The following is a 19,179-nucleotide window of genomic DNA, read 5'->3' as shown; positions in this document are numbered from 1 at the left end:
AAAAACAGACCACAACATTTAAAGACCAGATTAATTCACAAAAAACGACAAAAATCATTTAAAAGAACAGCGAAACATATTTTATTTGTATCATTTGGCATTCAGAAGAATATCTGTTCCTGTTAAAATAGAGCATCCTCCGTGAAATAAAAATTAATTCAACATCAATACAAAAGATAACACAGGCCTAACTCATACAGTAGTACTTATTACAGGTGGACTAAATTTACTCTGTGTATCTATAATCTTTGTTCTATAGGATCTCTATACAGACAGTTTAAGTCCACAGGACTGTTTCCAAACCTTCAACCCCCTCTGGAAAAGTGACAAACGGTAAGATGTGTTATGTGGCGCTTCAAACGGCAGCAGCAGCAGCACTTGTGTAGATTCTTGAGATTAATACAAGCACAACGGTTAGACAGATATGAGGTTTAAAAGCCAAAGCTGACATGTGAAGCTGAAGATGATCAACACTGTCCAATCTGAATGCCTCAAGAATTACAATTTTTCAATGTGAAATAAAAACTGAAGTTCACACCGTCATGGGACAACAGAAAGGCATTTTAATCAAATTATTTGATGGATATTAGCAGCTTGATAAGGCGGGGCGAGAGAGGTTAAACAGACCGACAACAATGAAGCCGTTGAGGGAAAACATCCTCCCACAGCACACTGGAATGATCCCTGCTTACAGACATCTGGTGTAAAAATATACAGAGGTCAGAGAGGAACCCTCACATTAGATCTTAAATCAAAATCCTGACCACATTTATTGGTCAGACGAAAATATATTCCATCAACTACAGCTCTTACAACAAAACAGACTGTAAAAGTGCTTTATAGCTTTAACTTTCTCTGCGGGGTTTAAGAGTCCAGACAGATGTGGGGTTCCTGTAAGCACAAGCCTCAGTTTGTGGTCTACTCCCTGCTGCGGGGGCCGTGTGGTGGAGGAGCTCCTTCCACAGGAGCTGAGCTGGGAACGGACAGCAGCTGGCCGGCGTGCATGCGTTCATTGACGCGCAGCTGACAGCCGTCCTGCAGCATGCGCAGAGCTATCCTGGCGATGTTGCGTGAATCGTCTAGACCGCTGTGAGGACGACCTTCATACTTCAGACCCAAGTTCTCCAGCATGGTGCTCAGCTTCGTCTGTGTGCGGGGGACCTGGAGGAGGAAAACAGCTGGTTGGTGGTTTGCTGGTGTTTCTAATCGGACGAGTAGCTTTGTCCAAACACTCGACCTCTTTTGAGGATTATTGTGAAATAAAGTCTAAAAAATGTCTCCTGTCTTAAAACTATTAAAGACACAAACCTTGTAGAAGTTTCCATATGATTTCCTTATATTTATCCACTTCTTAGCAAACTGAGGATATCTGATCCGGCTAAGCTGGCACTGGATGTTGAGGAACTTGCTCATATCCCAGGCCCTAAAAAAAAAAACAAGGAGTTAAAGCAAAAGCAACGTAACCGTCAGACAAGGAGAAAGACAAACTCGGTTCAAATTCTGCAGGATTAGTGAGTCCAAAACATACCCATCAGTCAGGATGGCATATTTATACTTTGTCCCGAGCTCCCGCTCCTGAAGCCAAGTCACAACTCGCTGGAGAACATCTTGAAATGGGTGAGCATCATCGACCATTTTCTGAGACACAAAACATTTTATTTATGTACATAAAATCTCTTGATCATATTAATACGACACTGATATCAATAAGACACTTTGAAAGTAAGTAGGGCTCAGCCTACCTGCGTTATCCCTGTTAACTTTATACAAAAGTCTGAAAGCTTCGGGTTCAACTCTGGTTTTACATATTCCTGAAAAGAGTCCACCTGCAAAATAAATGAGGAAAAACATTCATTAATACAAAACTCACCCTGCACATTACAAACTGAACAACATCACAAACTCTACTTACAATTTCTAAAGTGTGCGTATTGATGAGAACCATGGGGAACTCAATGATTTCATGATGGAAATCTGAGGGATTGTCCTCCTCACACGTTGCTTCAAAGTCCACCACACAGATGTAGTCGTAGTAGGTGTCAGTGGGCCCTCCCTCGGGTGCCGACTGCAGCAGCTTCTGCTTCTTATAGTGGCTCTTCAACCTCTTCTTCATCACATCCTTCACACCTCTTTACGCACAAAGAGACAAGGGTTTAAGAAACTTTCAAGCGTTTACCAAATGCTGCTGTAGATCCTGTAAAACGGTTTTGTTGTTACCTTGTGTCCAGCTGCAGCTCTGCCAACTTCGTCCGAAGCTCCTGCTTGGACATGCGGTTGATGTGTCCGTTAGCCAGAGCGATCTCTTTGTACACCGGGTGACTGAAGTCCTTGTTTGACTCAGAAGGGGACACCTCAGGGACAGGTTCTCCTTCAGGACAAATCCTGCTGCAAGGCTTCGCCTGAAGAGGAATTATATCAGCCATTATGTGTCACAGAAAGAGAACAAATTGCAAAATTAAGCAAGTTATAGATACGATTTGTTTATAGAAAGAGATAATGTCAGAGTAAAGTCCAAACGTGTCATTCTGTAAATGGGCACAGGTCACAAACGTCACTGAATATCTTTCTAAATCAACAATATTTTGGTGTACAGATGGGCAAAGACTTTAAAAAACAACAACATACAGTGTCTTAGAGGGGTGTTCGGCCACCATGAGCCTTCACAACAATGGTTAAAATGCTGAATTTTCACAATAAATATTCATATAAAAAAGAAGAAGCACTAAAATGTAATAAAAACAGGTTTGTCTTGTTTGTCCCATTCAGTTATACAATTCGGCATTAGACTGGAGTCACTGGGTCACATGACATGGAAGCTATTGAAAAGAAATGCTGAATTTTCACAATAAATATTCATATAAAATAGAAGAAGCAGTAAAACACAATAAAAACAGGTTTGTCTTATTTGTCCCATTCAGTTATACAATTCGGCATTGGTTTGGAGTCACTGGGTCACATAACATGAGAGCTACTGAAGAAATAAAAGCCATGGATGCCTCAACATGTCATTGTTTGCTGGATCTGGCTCTTAACACACATCAAAACATGAAGCTAGCATGAAACTGCTCACACCAACCTTCTCCTCTTCTCTCGTGTTAGACATCTTCACATTGACGTCTTTGGCATTAATGTTCTCCTTGTGCTCATCCATTTAAAGTGGGAGTTGATCCAGAAACCAGTCAGCAATTTAAAAAAAAACGTGAATTTATTCAACACAATTCATTGAAGCAACGATGCTAACTGGCGCTGGTGGTCTCGTTAGCTACACTTGCTAACTCGGATAGCCGACATTCCCGTGTGACTCCTTCACGCGTTTCTGCTCTGAAGCGGCCGAGTACGAAGCTAACACGTTGAGCTATTATTCCGCTTGTAAAAAATTAAAATCTAACGACGCGTTTTTAACCCAGAAGCTTGTATTTCGGCGGCAGTTGCAGCAGCAGCTCTCCGCAGCAACACTAAACTTTTTTCAAGGCGGCCGGTTATGACGACTTCCGGTTTGCGCCAAAACAGCCTGACGCTCACTGCCGCCATCTTGTGGTGCGGATGACGCACTACACGTCAAATACTGAACACCCTGTTTACATGTTGAAATATGTTCATTTTTAATTTATATATAGGTATATATTATATTTATATATATTTAAAAAATAATACAGATATTTATTTACTAGATTTTATTAATTTTGTATATTTTCTGGACAATTTCCACGTTGTGGGACTAATAAAGGACTATGTTATTAATGTAATATTCACACATGGCTCCTATTTTGATTTATTTACTTATATAAATACGTTTAATGTGAAGTAAGTTTAGCTTTAAGTCTCAAATTTGTATTAGAGATAAATAATAAAACTGAAAAAACTTTAAATTAATATGTCACATTTGTGTTATATTTATTTATCTATACTCTTGCCTGTCTTGATCGTTTTGTCTTTATTCTTTCTCTCTACATATGTTGTGCCTGACTTCTTTAACTTAAATTGTTTCCTGTCTTGCTCTGTAAATTGTGATGTTGTTTTTTTGTATCACTTAATACAGGACAAATAAAATACTGTACACTGCCTCAGCAGCAGTGAATACAATCTTGATTTCCTTTTTTTAAAACTAGAAAGATAAACAGTCATTTGAGTTTTCTTTGATATAGGCTGAATAATCAAATGAGTAAGACTTTCCCCCAAACAAGTTTATGTGTTTAAAGCACTAAAATGAGACATATTAATGTTATTAATATGGTGGCGATACGTTGTGTTGATATGATGGATGATATCTCTAAATAAAATATAACCTGGCAACAGTATAGCTTAAATAATACATATGTAAAATATGTGTAATGTATAAAAGTAAGGTAAGATACATCATTATTTTTCTTATATACTGTAACTAGTGTGTATTATTGTAATTCTGGAGGCACTGCTCATCTCTGACAGCTAGGTGTCAGTCTCCTCTGTGTTTTACAGTGTGCATATAATATACTGTAAAAGTGCCTGAGCAGATCTGGAGTCAGTAGGTGTTAAAACCTGAGCTGCTCTGTGCCTGAGCCTTTCTGAGGAAAATGAACTGTGGCAGAAACAGAGCAGCGTTCAGGGCGAAGAGGTGGAGGAACAAACTGGAGCAAAACGCCGTCTGAATAATGAATAATAAGAGCAGAACAACAGGTGAAAAAGATTAATGATCCACAAAAAACAGCTGGATTGTGGACTCGCCGTGCAACACTGACACACATCAGTGTAGCTGAGATGCTTCTGTGAAAGGAAAACATTTATGTTTGGCTTCAAATCCAATTAAATCTGAATGCCTTCGTGATGGGAAGTAATGAAAACCACCTGACATTTATCTCAAGATGCATCTGTGAGTCCTTCAGAGTTCATTTCCTGTCAGTCGTCTGTGTCGCTTACGAGTAAAAGGGCTTAAAACGCCCGAAGTGAACTCAGAGCTGTTGTTTAAAGGTTACACTCTGACTTTTTCCTCCAAACAGTCAGAAGCTCTGTAAGTTCTTCTGTCATCGATCGATAGGAGTCTGAGCACACTGAGTTATTTATTCATTTTACTAAAAAACAAGCCTGTAGACGACCCTATTAACCCTGAAAACTCCACATAATATGCAATTACATGGTCCAAGTTCACATTTATTAACAATACCACTAAAAAAACAGACACTTTGCAGTTGTTTTTCTAATTAAATATCCAGACGGCTGGCAGAAAAATGCAATTCTGTGACCTTAAGAGTAACAGGAGCATTAAAATGTTATGTTAAGTAAAAACACAAAAGTAATACTGTCAAAATATACTTAAAGTACCAGTGTGATAGATTAATATCACTTTAATGGTGCAGCTGGTAAAGGAGGGGATAATTATAACTACTTTATACACTTCTGTGTAGCTTCATCTATTTAAATTCCTAATTTTTTTATTGGTTGATGATATTTTGTAATAATAATCTGATTTGGAAAGGACGTAGTGACTAAATTTAATGAATAAATGTAGTAGAGTAGCATAAAAAGCACAATATAATCCTTAGAAAAGTAATGAAATATTAAGTAACATAACGTAGAAGTAGCTCCAAACTGTGTTTAAGTACAGGACATGTGTGAACAGCTTTTAGTGTCAGGTAATAAAGATCCTGGATTTTTAAGGATCCATAAATTCACATCTTTAATAACTTCTCCTCCTCATGAAGGTCATTAAAGCTGAAGTGAAATTAAACACGCCAGCTCGCCAATAACTGCGTGACAGACGGCTTTAAATCAAGTTTTATGTGACTAATGTTTAATCTGACCTCCACGTGTCCTTCAGACAGTTTGAGTCCTTGAACATCAGCTGAGTGATTCTTCATCTCCACACTAACAACATCTGACAGCCACATCCATCATCACACACTGATCTGTTCATCCACGCTAATAAACATCTCAGTCTGTCCGAGGCGCATGAGGACGCATCATCTACATTAATAGTTTATGATTTAAGTCTTTGACTGATGGCACTCTTTTATTTTTCTGTGAAACATTAAACTAGTTAGTTTAGCTTCGCTTAGCTTAGGAAATGGGGGAACAAGCTACAGTTGCTAACTTTGTCCCAGATTTGACTACAGGAAGTCACATAACACCTCAACCTGTTGTTTTTTTTATTAGTGAGGTCTTTGTATCGAGCAAACAGACAATAAATAAATAATCAATGAGCTTTTTTGGTCATGACAGGCAGATTTTGTTCAGTTGTGACTGGTTATAGGTTCGTGGTTGTGACAGAAACAAGCTAGCTGTTTATGCTAGGCTAACCCTCTCTTACTTTAATAAACAGACACAGCTGTGGGGGTTTTTAAGGGCCAAAACTAAATATATTAAATACATGATTATATTACAAAATGCTTAAATGAACAATTATACAACTTACTGCTAAATAAAATATATATTTTTTAAATAAATGCTTGAATTAGTGAATAAACACTCAAATAAATTAACATATAAACAATTAAAGCGTCATACATGTGTGATTTATTTATACTGACAATTAAGCATTAAATTAAATATTTATTCTTTCGCTAATTTATTGAAGCATTTACTTCAAAATGATATATTCATGAAGCATCGAGTTGTATAATTATTTATTCATTTAAGCATTTTGTTACATAGTTGTTTATTTATTTAGTCCTTTAGTTATACAATTAATTATTTATTTACTTTTAGCCCTAAAAACCCTCTAGACAGTGGTATTGACACTTGTCATTTAGATATTAGGAGGAAAGCTAATAAGAGTATTTTATAACTTCATTAATTAGCTACGAAAATGGAGAACAATGTGTTGGAAAAATGTAAATTTGTGTCCACTACCTATTTATATCCATCCAGAAAATAAAGGCTAAGCACAGGTAATATTGAAATAATTCTATAAATCTCAAAGTGACCCAAAGTGTTGCTCTATTTTAGGTTTGCTACAATGTTTCTATATGTGGTTTATGTCAGCACACAGTGAATAATTCTGAATGATGAGTTCAGTGAAACACTGAAATATCTGAAATAATCTTTGCAATACTAGAAAGAACAAGACTTCAGAGGTTCAGAGGTACAACAGTGCTCCACACCGCAGCTGGAGGGTGTTTGTCAAAGTAATTTACACCCATTTTATGTATGAATTCCTTATGATGCTCGCAGAGCGGCTTGATCCCCGTCCTTACATCAGACAGCCCGTCTCGTGGATAATGTTTAATAGATGAGGTCCTTGTAACAGAAAGGAACTGGCAGGAAACAGAAAAATCAGAAACACTCTTAGAAAAACAGATTTATTTTCTCATTTGAAAAAAAAAAATAATGTTACGGAAATCCATAACCAAGAAACTAAAGCACACAGAGGAGACATGTGAAAATATACATTATGGATTTACAAATACAGCTTTGGGAATGAGGCGCACGTCCCTCCCGAGGAGCAGACAGAAATAGTGTTCGAGCCAATTTGGTAAATAAAACATCAAAAGATTAATGGTGAGCGAAAAAAAATAGTAATTTCAGTTTTATTTATAAAAGGCTGAGGTGCCTTAAAAATCTCCATATTTGGCTTTCAAAGGGACGCAAACACAAGAGGAAATAAGCTGCATTGAAAAGGCATCGGTCCCATTTCATCCCCCTCATCATCACAGTGATACAGGGCTCGGGAGCTACATTGTTCAGTTTCCTCTGTCTAATCTGTGATGCTGCGTTCATGTCACGTGCGAAAAAAAAACACTAGCAGAAACTCTTACATCAAGTAAAACAACCAGTTTTCATCCCGCGCGTCATTACAATTCACAAGTCTTTAAATATGCCGGCAGGGCAGGACTTTCTGTGCTAGTTTCAGACATCCTCTCACATGAGTCACTCCCCAGCTGTGAGAGAGAGTCAAGTGTGAAAATGCTGAAAGGAATTATTATGAGCATTTCAAATGTATTAGCAGGAATCACCCACAGCCTCCCTGTGGCTTCAGACAAGTTTCTACAGGTGGGAGTCGAGACTTTGAACTCATCGCTGCTTTTATTCCCACCGGACGGACATGAGCGCAGCACGGCATCAAAGGCTTTCACACGCGAGATAACTTGTTCTGTTCGCCTCGTTAAAAGGCAATTCAATAAAAAAATCTGGATCTTTGCTCTAATCGCACGGGCCTTCCTCACAGTCGACGCGCTAGCTGGTGGATGCTAAAAACTGAGTTAAAGCACTCACGGACCAAAAAACATCAGACAGATTTTACATGACGAAAAACCCCGCAAAAGCATCGAATTAACAAGACAGGAGGCGGTCTATGAATTTTTGACATTTTGGGAAATATGCTTGTCAAGAGTTAAATGAGAAGCTCGATACCAGTCTCATGTCTGTTAGCTTAGCTTAGCTCAAAGACAGGAAACGGGGGGGAAACAGCTAGCCTATCCAAAAGCCAGGCTAGCTGTTCCCCCTTCTTTCCACTCTAAATACGAAGCTAAGCTAAGCTTATTGTCCCCTGGCTGTACATGTAAGAATCTAAACTAAAATGATCAACAGAATGTGAATAAACAGCAGTTTTGACATTATCACCCCTACGTATTGTGTGGCTACTGAAGTTAGCATGCTAACCAGCTAGTCCGTTGCAGTCCAAAGCCTCTGTGCTAGCAGTGTTAATACTAACACTCTCCTGGTCCCCGAGCTCCCAGCCTTGAACGGCTATCTGCACGGCTAACTGGCTAAGGGCAGCCACAGTCAGCAGCAGTTAGCGGTCACTCTTGTGATATGCCGCCCCCCTTTCATTTGTTTGGAGTATGAATTTGACAGATATTGCACCTGTAATCTTCTCACCTAACTCACTAATAAAGCGAATATTTTCACTAAATGTGAAACAGTTTCTTTAAAAAAAACACAGTACAGACACACACACACAAGCAGGCGTACAGTACATGAATGCACACTCCGACACAAACACACCCACAGTTTAAAAGAACAGCTTAAAAAAAAAAAAGTCCTTTTGAACGAGACGCACGTCGTCACATAAATACAGAACAGTTGGGCACAGACACGCGGTACAAATCAACCTTCAGGTGGATGTGTCATTGTGCTGTCACAGCTAGCTGGTGCACGAGGAGGCGTACTGTGCGGGTTCAAGACCGACCGACTGGCCGCGTACTGCCAGCGAGTGTTTGTTCAGAGGTGTGAGGCGGTGCTATAACAGATACACTTCCCTTTAAGGGCAGGAAATAATCACTGTATTCCCATGCCACAATAAAAGCTCACTCCTCTATATTTAGGTTCAGCGTCTGTTGTTGGTGCGACCAGATGAGAGCAGAGGGAGTCCAGCATCCAGTGACACGGCTTTCATCTGATTCCAGCTGATTCATCTCTCGCTGGACTGTAGTGACACTTTGCACCTTCCGCCTCGTAGACAGCATGTTGTAGAGGTTTGTCACAGTTGTTATATCAGCTTACATCTGTGTGTTGTTTGTTAGAATTACTGTGAAGGTGCATTCTGGGAAAGGCTTTGTGGATTTGCGTGGACCCCATTTAGACATGCAAACACAGAGCCATAAATCAAGTCACTGTGGAGCCTAAACTCTCTCGGGGGACTCGGGCTGGTGTAAGGCTACATGTAAACTCCTCCCCAGGCTCGGACAATGTTTTTAAACGCGCTCCTCCATCAGTGCGGGAGGACCAACCGTTCCAACGCGCACTGTAAATGTTCCCAGTTCTTCCACAGCAGCGCTAACACGGACAAGCCCACGCAGGTGAGCGCCAGGTGGAGGCGGCTCCGCAGCAGCGGGGCGGTGAACTTGGCCGCCGTGGACACGCACACCAAGATAACGGTGACGATGGCCAGCATGATGTTGATGCATTTTCCCAGCAGCACCTTAGCGTCGGCGTTTTCCACCTGAACCGTCTGGTTCTGCTGCTGCTGCAGCTCGAGCTTAGAAACACGAGTCTGACACGACTCCAGCACCTCCTGCAACACACACACACACATACAAATACACAACATGGTAAAGATTAGGGAGACAGTGGAGAGCAGTGACTCAGAGGCAGGGATGCTGACAGGGAGGGGACAAATCAGGTCAGCTGTCCTGGACACTGGGTCATGGGAGGGCCCGAAATGGCCCTTGAACCCTAAAAATAATCTGTAGTTCATCCAAAACTGACCAAGAATCTGAAAATAATGAAGCGAATCCATTAAAGCTTCAGACTCCAGTAGATGTACAGTTGTTCTTTAGCTTCAGTGTCTGTGGGTGGATAATTCTTACAGAGATGCACCTCGGGATTGCGATGGTTAACTTATGTTACATACTCAGGCTTGCGCGTTTGACATTTTATCCAAGAAACAACACAACGTTTGATCTTTTGTGCTGATAATTCAGTACATGCGTGTCTAAGCCGTGGAGACGCTCCAACTGTCAGTCACCACCGACACTGTGTGCGAATGCTACTTTTACATCAGCAGGGGCGGCTTAAACAGCTCCTAACGCTTGATAACTCATTTCCCAGCGCTGTGCTTCAAATATATGTCAGTTAAACGCTTAATGTAAGTGTGTGATGCTTTATATAACTTCTACTTATTGTATAGGCTACGTGTGTGTGTGTGTGTGTATACAAAACACACATTACCTGTATGTCCCTGGCCCTCTCGTAGGCCTGGTAAGCCACCTTCTCTTCTATACTGGCCAGCTCCTGCTTCAGATTACTGGTTTCATGCTGGTGGAGCTCCGTCAGGTCGTTTAACTGGTCCTCCAACCGCTCATACCTGACAGACGGAAACACACACACACGCACACACACACACATGTAGAGTAGGTGGAGGCAGAGAGCCAAGGAGAGAGGGAGAAACAATGCATAATTGAGTGTGTGTGTGGGCGACCAACAGTACAGCAGTTTAGCTACTACTTGCAACTAAGCTGCTGAAAACATTTGCCCTTGGTTGACTTAGCAACCGTCTGGGGGTTTGTGTGTGTGTGTGTGTGTGTGTGTGTGTGTGTAAGCGCTGCCATCTATTTTTGGTTTACAAAAGCTGATAATAACGGCCCCTCTAAAACTGTCAAAAGCTCTTTAAACTTCAGCAGCAGATGTACAAACAGAATCTGCCCGGACGGGAGTGTTAGAGCCGGGGTGAGAAATGTTGGATTTTCTTAGGATTTGAGACACCTGGAGCAGACGTGTGAATATCTGCTGACATCCTACTTATGCGTGGGGATATTTAAGGTTGTAATAAACAGCTGATCTACATTAAAGATCCCCTGCAACCTTCGTCAGTGTTTACAGTGCAGCCAAGCACTATGAGCTGTTCAACCAAAGACTAATCTTTCCCTCTGGGAAGGTTTTCAGAAGGACTTTAAGAGGCAGGAGGAGAGTTTCCCTTTCTTATCTCTCTAATCTTCATTCATCTTGAGTCACGGCCTTCCCAGTTAGAAGTCACTGATCTTTATTACAGCACAAGTATTTATAAAGAGGCACTGGACGGATTTTATGAGTCAAATATTTACTTGAGACAGCGAAAATAGTGAAAATGGCTCTTAAATGTCTTCTGTGGCCTCGGAAGATATTTATCAAGTCTGAGAAAAGACTTCAGATAATAACGTCAGAAGTAAAAGCACTATTTATTTATATTTATATGCTATCAAATCAATTGTACTCATGCTCATAGTCACGTGGGGAGAATTCTGCTGTTGTAGGTGGTTGAGCTGGAACTGGTTTTATTTTGGGATGCAACCAACGATTATTGTGATTCTGGAATAATCTCTCATTATCTTGATCTTCTGTCAAAATCATTCAGTTTCATGTAATTAAAAACAAGAAAAAGGGACAAATTAAGAAGCTGAAGCCATGAAATGTTTCAGAAAAATACTTATATGCTTCATCCTCCTTCATCCAAACTGTCACTGATTCATTGTTTGACCACTGACTGTTTTGAGCTCTTGTTTATTTTTCTTTATATTGCATCATATTTTCTTCTGTTCTCCGTGTTTTGAGTACAAATTCTTAACTTTTAAAGTAACTAGTTACTGCAGCTGTGAGATAATGTAATGTAGGAGTAGAAAGTACTTATATCGCTCACCTGGTCATCATGGTTCTGATTTTATTTATCTAAATTAAAGGTTTTGTCACGTTTTCCCACGCTGATTCAGTTGTGTATCATCTTGTTGTACTAATCACAGTGGTGTACATGATGTGCAGACTGACTGTGGATGAGGGTTCAATGTGATCATGTTCTGTACGATGTGTGTCTTTTGGTTTAAATTTGACAAAATGTACGACAGTGTGTACTTTAAAGACTCCCTGTCCTCACACACTGACGAGGGAAAAGCCTAAAACATCCATGTGATTAGTTTTGCTTTTAATTTAACAGAGTGCTGTTTCAGTTTTTCAATCTCTGGTACGTGTGTCCTCGGTGGCAGAGTTCTGCGCTGTACCCACCTGTATCGCTCCTCCTGCATCATCTGTGTGAAGTAGCTGTAATCTCGTTTGAACTGTGTGTTCAGAGTCTCCATGTCCTCTGCCAGCTGGTGCTGAGCCTCCCTGATCTCCCGCACCATGTCTAGCACCTCCCCAATCCGCCCGTTGGAGTCTGACCTCCCTGGACCTCCAGACCCCGCCCCCGAGCCTCCGGCTGCGTTCCCATTTGATTCTGCTGATGCAGACGTCCCTGTGGAGCACTCGTCGTCACTCGGGTACTTGCCCGCCTTGGCTACTGTGGTGGCGCTCCCGCTCAGACCCCTCGCCCCGCCCTCCACCTGCAGCCCCGAGCCCGACTCCATGGAGCTCTTGAGGTGGGCGATGTTGTCTGCGCTGCCAAACTTGTTCTTGATGAGGTTGGCGAACTCTCGCGACTTGCTGAAGAAGAACGGCGGTGAAAGCGACACGCCGGGCCCAATTGTCTTCACTTTATCCAGCGCCGGGTGCCGGCCAGTGGTGCTGATGTCCTTCAGGCTGCCCTCCTTGCTGTGAGTCCCTGACTCCTTGCTGCTGCCATCTTTGTGGCTGTGCTTCCCGTTGGTCTCGCTGCGACGATGGTACTGCTCCAGCTTCCTCTGCAGCCGGACGATCGACTGCGCCGACTTCTGGTTCTTCTTCTCAAAGACCTGACGTATCCGTCCTACCTGCTGCTTGTCGGCGTTGTTCACCAGCTTCAGGTACTCAGCGACATTCTGGTCACGAGCCGTCTGCTCCACCTTTATCTGCTCCGTCACCTGAAGGGAGAAGAACCACAAATGTAAAAAGATGCATGTATGTTTCCAGAGCAATTTGAATTTCCTGATGCAAAGTGTCAAAATGACCCCGAAACTTAAGGGCTGTCCACACCAAGAGTGATGTGAGCATAAAAATTGTGTTTTTTTATGTGTAATTTGCAGCCTGATGTTGTGTTATAAAATGGTTTAATAGGTTGTGAATGTGTTGTGAAATGAGTTTATTTCATTCATCTAAAAGTTATTCCAAAAAGACAGTTTTTACATCATCATATTTAAACTTATTGTTATAGTTATTATTCTTCATATCATGTTAGAAAAGTAAAGGTAAAGGTCCAGTAAATGTCTATCACTGCCTTCAAATTAAAAGAGAGGAAGTGGGGAAGCATTAGCCGTCGCTTGTGACCTCGAGTGGCACCACTGAGCTGTTTTTCTCTGACAGGGTACCTGTTGTGTTTGTCTTGTACACATGAAGGAGGCACATGCACACAACCGTTTCGCACTATCCCAGTGATGTGCAGATGGTGGTAACGCACCAGTAAACACAGCAAGGTGCCAATAAATGCAAGGAAGAAAAATAACCAAGCCAGTAAACATGGGTGTCAACAATGCTGGTTATAAAACGTTTTTTAAAAAGGCTTTGCAAGCGTTTAATGAGAAAGCAAATGCAGTCAACAATTTAGTTTGCAGGGCTCCGGGGTGCTGTAAAGTGCGACTGAACACTTAGTGACTTAGTAACACAATTTTAAATAATTGAGGTTATCACCTTTTCTTGTTGTGTGTGCTGCGATTTAAAATGGGCAGAAACATTAACCTGCACCTTTATTCCTGTTTACAATCATTTACATAATGTGTTAGGAAGTGCAACCAGCGTAAAAAGTTAGTCTGGAGTCCTGGTCTGACTTAATCAAAAAAGATAATGAGTTTTGGTGAGTGGACAACAGTGAATGTAAACGTCATTTTGGTTTGTTGACAATAAAAATACCACAAGGCTCCTTTAATGATTTGCTTTGTTGACAGTTAATCACTGAATCCAGTGCAGCTCTGAGGCGTCACTGTAACTAGTTACAGTACTTTGCTCACTTTTTGTAGCTTGCAACAAATAAAAAAATTTACGTTTACTTTTCATTGCTTTGCACAACTCAGTGGGAGATGTAATTCATAACATTATATGTTAATCATCTCTTCACTTGGTTTGAGTTACGGCTCCAAAACAATTTGGATCAACCACAAAATCAACTGAAAGTGATCAAACAAAATTGCATTGAAGTCTAATCCTCCTATGAGGGAATTAAATTTCACCTATTTTAATAAAAGCTGAGGCAACAAGGACAAAAATGAAAATGAATCAGAAGATGAGGTGCAACAGAAACTCTTATTAATTCAGCAAATTAATTTAATATCTTTTTGATTGGTGTCTCTTGTATCATAGCTGAAATCTAAATGGGAAACAGCTGATTATTGGATTAAAAATACAGCTCTACAATCTGAGCCAACCAGGTGTTCAATTTAGCCTTTAACCCCCGTGTGATGTTTGTTCAGAGGGTCCACACGTCACATGTTCACACAGTGAATCTACAAAGAGATCACGCAGGAGGGGACTCGTGTTTCCTCTGACCTTGAGGATCTTCTGCTGCAGGCTGTCGATGCCCAGCGCTCCTTTGGTGAAATCCAGGCCGACTCCGTCATCGCCGACGCTGTCCACCACGTCGAGGTTGGACTCTGAGCCGCCGCGACGGATGGGCACGGGGATGCTGAGGACATCGCAACTGCTGCGCTCTGCCTGTGGACACACAAGAATGAAAGTATATTGAAAAAAGAAGCTTACACCATAAATGTCTTGTTTTGTTCCAGCAGTCTAACCCCCCAAATTATCTAGTTCACAGTGATATACGACAAAGAAGAGCAGCAGATCGTCTCATCTGAGAGCCTGGGACTAAAGTATGGTGACATTTTTTCACAATTCTTTGAGAAAAATTGCATTTAAAGGTTTGTTTTTATCTCCACAATCTTCCACAATTTTGTTCACTTATTTCACTTTGTGCACTTGCATATATGCTTGTCTGCTAGCATGTGAATTCTTATTTTTTTTTAAGTATTTTATACAGTAATATTTATCTCAGATATTTATTTATTGTTGTGTCTATTTGTATTGTGCTGGTCAAAGCAAATTGAATTTCCCTGGTGGACAATAAAGAACATCTAAATCAGTAATAAATACAGTAATAACTTTGGCCCATCTGAGGGTTTTCATGCTCCATCACATCTGTTGTTGCTCGTGTGTGTATTAATTTGTATTATTTGTCTGCGTCTAAACCCATAAAATCAATTATCAGCATTATTGCAATAATTTCTCTGTCCATTGACTCATCGACTCAGCTGTAATGTCATTCAGGGTGTGACTATGAGCGCAGCCACAATCAACAGATGCATTACCTTTCAGAACAAGGTGTACCTACGATAATGATACCTGTGGTAATAACCGCTCGTGGGACTCTGAGAGGCGCAAAATGACATAATGCCTCATTCAACAACCTCAGAGAGAAAATGACAGCTCTTCTGAAGTAAACTGAGGGAGTGTGATTGTTAGAGAAACTCGAGAGACAAGAAATATTTTCATATTTTTCAGACAAAAAGTCCTGTTCTGTACAGGCTTTCAGACTGAACTGTGTGCCAACAGACTTTCTTTTGTCAAACAAACTCTTCATTCGCTGTTGTACATGACAAATGAAAGGCAGCAAATCATCACATTTAAGAAGCTGGATCCAGCAATTGTTTGACATTTTTGCTTGAAAAGTGACTGAAATAATTAGATGATTGTTGCAGCTCTAGTCTGTACAAGCCTTCAAAGAGTTGTTCAGATATTACAGTCGGGACAACAGTGGTTGATTGTTGAGTCTCATTCCCAGGATGTCAAATAGCGATACGAGATACGAGACACTAACACGCCTTTTCTCCCCATTCCAGTCTCCATCTCTGTCTGTTTCTGTCTTGTTACATCTTTTACGTTTGTCTCGATACGTCAGCCGTGCGTGGTATGCAGTGACAGGTTGAAATCAGTCTTGTGATGTTGGGAAGGCGGCGTGCAATGACGCAAAATAATAAATAATCGATAATTCCCCTCAAATGCATTTAAAATAAAGTAACAAGCCTGTTTTGAAAAATTAAGGAATAGTCAAGTAAAGTACAGACACCTGAAAAATCTACCTAAGTACAGTGAAGATGTACTCTCTGCTTAACACATACTGTATTGTATTGCATTTAGAAATTTAAGAATAAGGAAAAATGTTTAACTCCTACATTCAGAGGCATACTGACAGTGAAAACCAAGGAGGGATATAAAATACATACAGTATATTGCAAACAGAAAGAGCAACTTTGGCGTCAGAGGCTGCAGTCTGTGCAGGCTCTCAGGCCAAAAACCTGCTGCACAATCCTGTGCCATTGATATAAAACATCAAGTGTGTTTATGTTGCCTCGTGAAAAAGCTCTTAGAAAGTCCACACAACCATGTTGGCAGAGAAGAGCGGAAAAAACAGAATGAAAAGAGCATTGAGTGCATATTCTTGAGAGTCTTCTTGTGTTTGGACTGGAGGGAGGGAGGAGGAAAAAAGGCAGCTGATGAGACAGTAAATCTGTCTGAAGACTCGAAGTGGTCAGTTCGTGGAGCAGCGAGGAGCCCAGGGCTTTGAAACCACCGGCCCCCAGTGCCTCTTGCAATGAAAATCTACTCTCTATTGACAAAAGCAGACGATTATGTAAGGCAAACTAAAATATTAGTATGTGGTAACTCTTGTTGCCACGGCAGCGAAGCACACAAAGACAGATGAAGCTCTAAATCACACACACACGAGCAAACTGCTGACATACCCTGAAGGCGGCTTTTTTTGGCTTTATTCCTTCGCCTTTTTGTGACTGAATACATGACGCTTTAATTGCGTCCTGTGGCTTTTGGCTGAACAGCCTCTCATATGTCATACGGAGTCCGTAATCACCATCTACAACAGTGAACAAAAGTCCTACGGCATCGAATAGTTTGTAACTTAACGTGTTTCTTAATAACCGAGAGTCATTCATGTGACTTCACCGTTCTGAATCAAACTGGACTTCTTGCCACTCCTGAGTACAGATGGCTATTACCGTCAGAACATCACACGTTCATCAGTCCAACCAGACGGCCAGAACTGCAGCCAGAACAAACCTGTGTTGTCAGTAACGCTGATACAATCAACATTAAATAAACATATCGAATCACTTGCTCTCTGTCGTTTCTTCTCTTTGAAAAATGATTTTTTGACTGCTGGTGCAGACCAACAAAACTGTTTTTACACTCTGGTGGCTTGATATGAGATTTTAACAATTTATAGCCACGAGGTTCAGGACTTTAACCCTTAAATGCCAAATTCCCTGAAGACTTCATTTGTTCACTCTGCTGCAAAAGATCCTCACTGAGGGCTGCAGCAAGAATCTGAGAAATACTGAGGTCATGAGTCCAAAATATCGCCTTAGAAATAATATACTAGCCACTAAAAAGGTCTGTAACATTTGCAAATCAATTAAATGTGTTTAATATTAAATCTCTCTCAAAATTTTGGTTGTGTAACAATTTATTAATGGAGTATTCCCTCCCTACATGATGATCTAAATGGAGTTATTGAGAAATGCTCCTAAAGTCCCTTAATTTTAATTCACTCATTTATCTTTGTGTGCCTGAAACACAATCCACTGATTTTGCAGCTCAAAGTCTGTTTACAGTTCTCAGAGAGAAAAAGTGTAATGTCTGATGAATCTGATAAATCTTAAAGGTCAAGTTAGAAAGAAGTGAGCGCAGCAGACCATAACCGCCGCTCAAAAGTTTATTTTTCATGAAAACTCAACTTTATTTCATCAAATGAAAATACAGTCTAGACATGGACAGAGCTAGAAATAATGTTTTACTCAGAATAATAATTCTGCCCTTCAAACTTTGCTTTTGTTGTCTTTGTCTGTGTTCTTTGCCCATCTGAATCCTTTTATGGTTTTTTCTCTGCCAGCATCAGTCGCCTCTTCTCTGTTGACACTGAGACTTTGCATGTACCACTTAATGAAGCCGCCCACCGAGGACCTGTGAGACGTCTGTTTCTCAGACTAGACCCTCTAATGTACTTGTCCTCTTGCTCAGTTGTGCACCTGGGCCTCCCATTTCTCTTTTCTATTGTAGTTTGAACCCACTGTGTGCTGTTCTGTGCTGAATAGCCTTCATAAATCAGAACAAGAACAGACGGACACGTTTGAGAATAAAGCTCTTTTTTTTCTGGACATTTTTTGAGACTTGAGTTGAACCCACAAATGCTGATGACTAAGGAAGGCCGACTGAGCTAACAAAATGTGCCTTTGAACCACAGAAGAGATGCTCGATGACAATAGCCCTCTGTACACCAACGTATTATAGATGTTCCAATAAAAATAAACTATTTCATATTTACTATTATATCATCATTGTAATGCAGTATAAAATAAACCTCCTGCTTTGGACTCTCATTCACAAAAAAACACAACCTTGAATTCAGCTGGATTAGACTCAAGGTTGTGTGTTTGTAAAACATTTGTGGCCAGATCACGCTTTGCATTTGCACAAATCAACATTTTTTGCCTTCCCCTCCTTTCCTGCCTCTGACACACACAAACAGCCTGGTCATAAATCAGCCGGCTGCAGGAGATTCAAGTGTTTGAACACGCAGCCTCAAACTCTGCAGTCCGAACACGTATCGAACATACACTGGAAACTGGGTCTGAGGGTGAGAGTGGGGGAATTATTAACATGTGAACACGCAGAGGCACCATATGTCTCAGAGGACACACGTGTCTGTTTTGCAGAGCAAATATCTGGCCTCTACTGGCCCTATGACCCCCGTCTGCACTGAGGCCATTTAGATTATCATACAGATGGGTGGACACACAGCCAAAACACACAAACACAGCAGGGCATTCGTCCACTGAGAGATATAGAGGAGAGATTCGAATATCCGATAACTTGTCAGAA

The 19,179-nt window shown here is 40.8% G+C and overlaps 2 protein-coding genes across 3 annotated transcripts in view; both read right to left on the bottom strand.

The window, feature by feature from the left end:
- Positions 1-57: 57 nt before the first annotated feature.
- Positions 58-3,461, bottom strand: eri1 (exoribonuclease 1). Its single transcript, XM_073480569.1, has 7 exons — positions 3,077-3,461; positions 2,218-2,399; positions 1,913-2,129; positions 1,743-1,826; positions 1,529-1,638; positions 1,309-1,423; positions 58-1,161 (listed from the first exon to the last, which is right to left on the bottom strand). The coding sequence occupies exons 1-7, from the start codon at positions 3,149-3,151 to the stop codon at positions 919-921; spliced, it is 1,026 nt and encodes a 341-aa protein (XP_073336670.1). The 5' UTR covers positions 3,152-3,461; the 3' UTR covers positions 58-918.
- A 3,796-nt stretch (positions 3,462-7,257) lies between these two features.
- The window catches only part of tmcc3 (transmembrane and coiled-coil domain family 3), a 49,963-nt gene continuing 38,041 nt past the window's right edge, over positions 7,258-19,179 (bottom strand). For both annotated transcript variants that reach the window (XM_073480816.1, XM_073480817.1), the window contains 4 exons: positions 14,776-14,940; positions 12,388-13,160; positions 10,585-10,720; positions 7,258-9,928 (listed from right to left, as the gene is read on the bottom strand). In XM_073480816.1, the coding sequence (XP_073336917.1) occupies positions 9,626-9,928; positions 10,585-10,720; positions 12,388-13,160; positions 14,776-14,940 (1,377 nt within the window). In that variant the 3' untranslated portion in view covers positions 7,258-9,625. The remainder of the gene's footprint in view (positions 9,929-10,584; positions 10,721-12,387; positions 13,161-14,775; positions 14,941-19,179) is intronic.

Source organism: Pagrus major, chromosome 14 (assembly GCF_040436345.1).
Source record: "Pagrus major chromosome 14, Pma_NU_1.0".
Taxonomy (NCBI): Eukaryota; Metazoa; Chordata; class Actinopteri; order Spariformes; family Sparidae; genus Pagrus; species Pagrus major.
The sequence above is the reverse complement of the archived record's forward strand: the minus strand, read 5'-3'. Positions and strand labels throughout refer to the sequence as shown.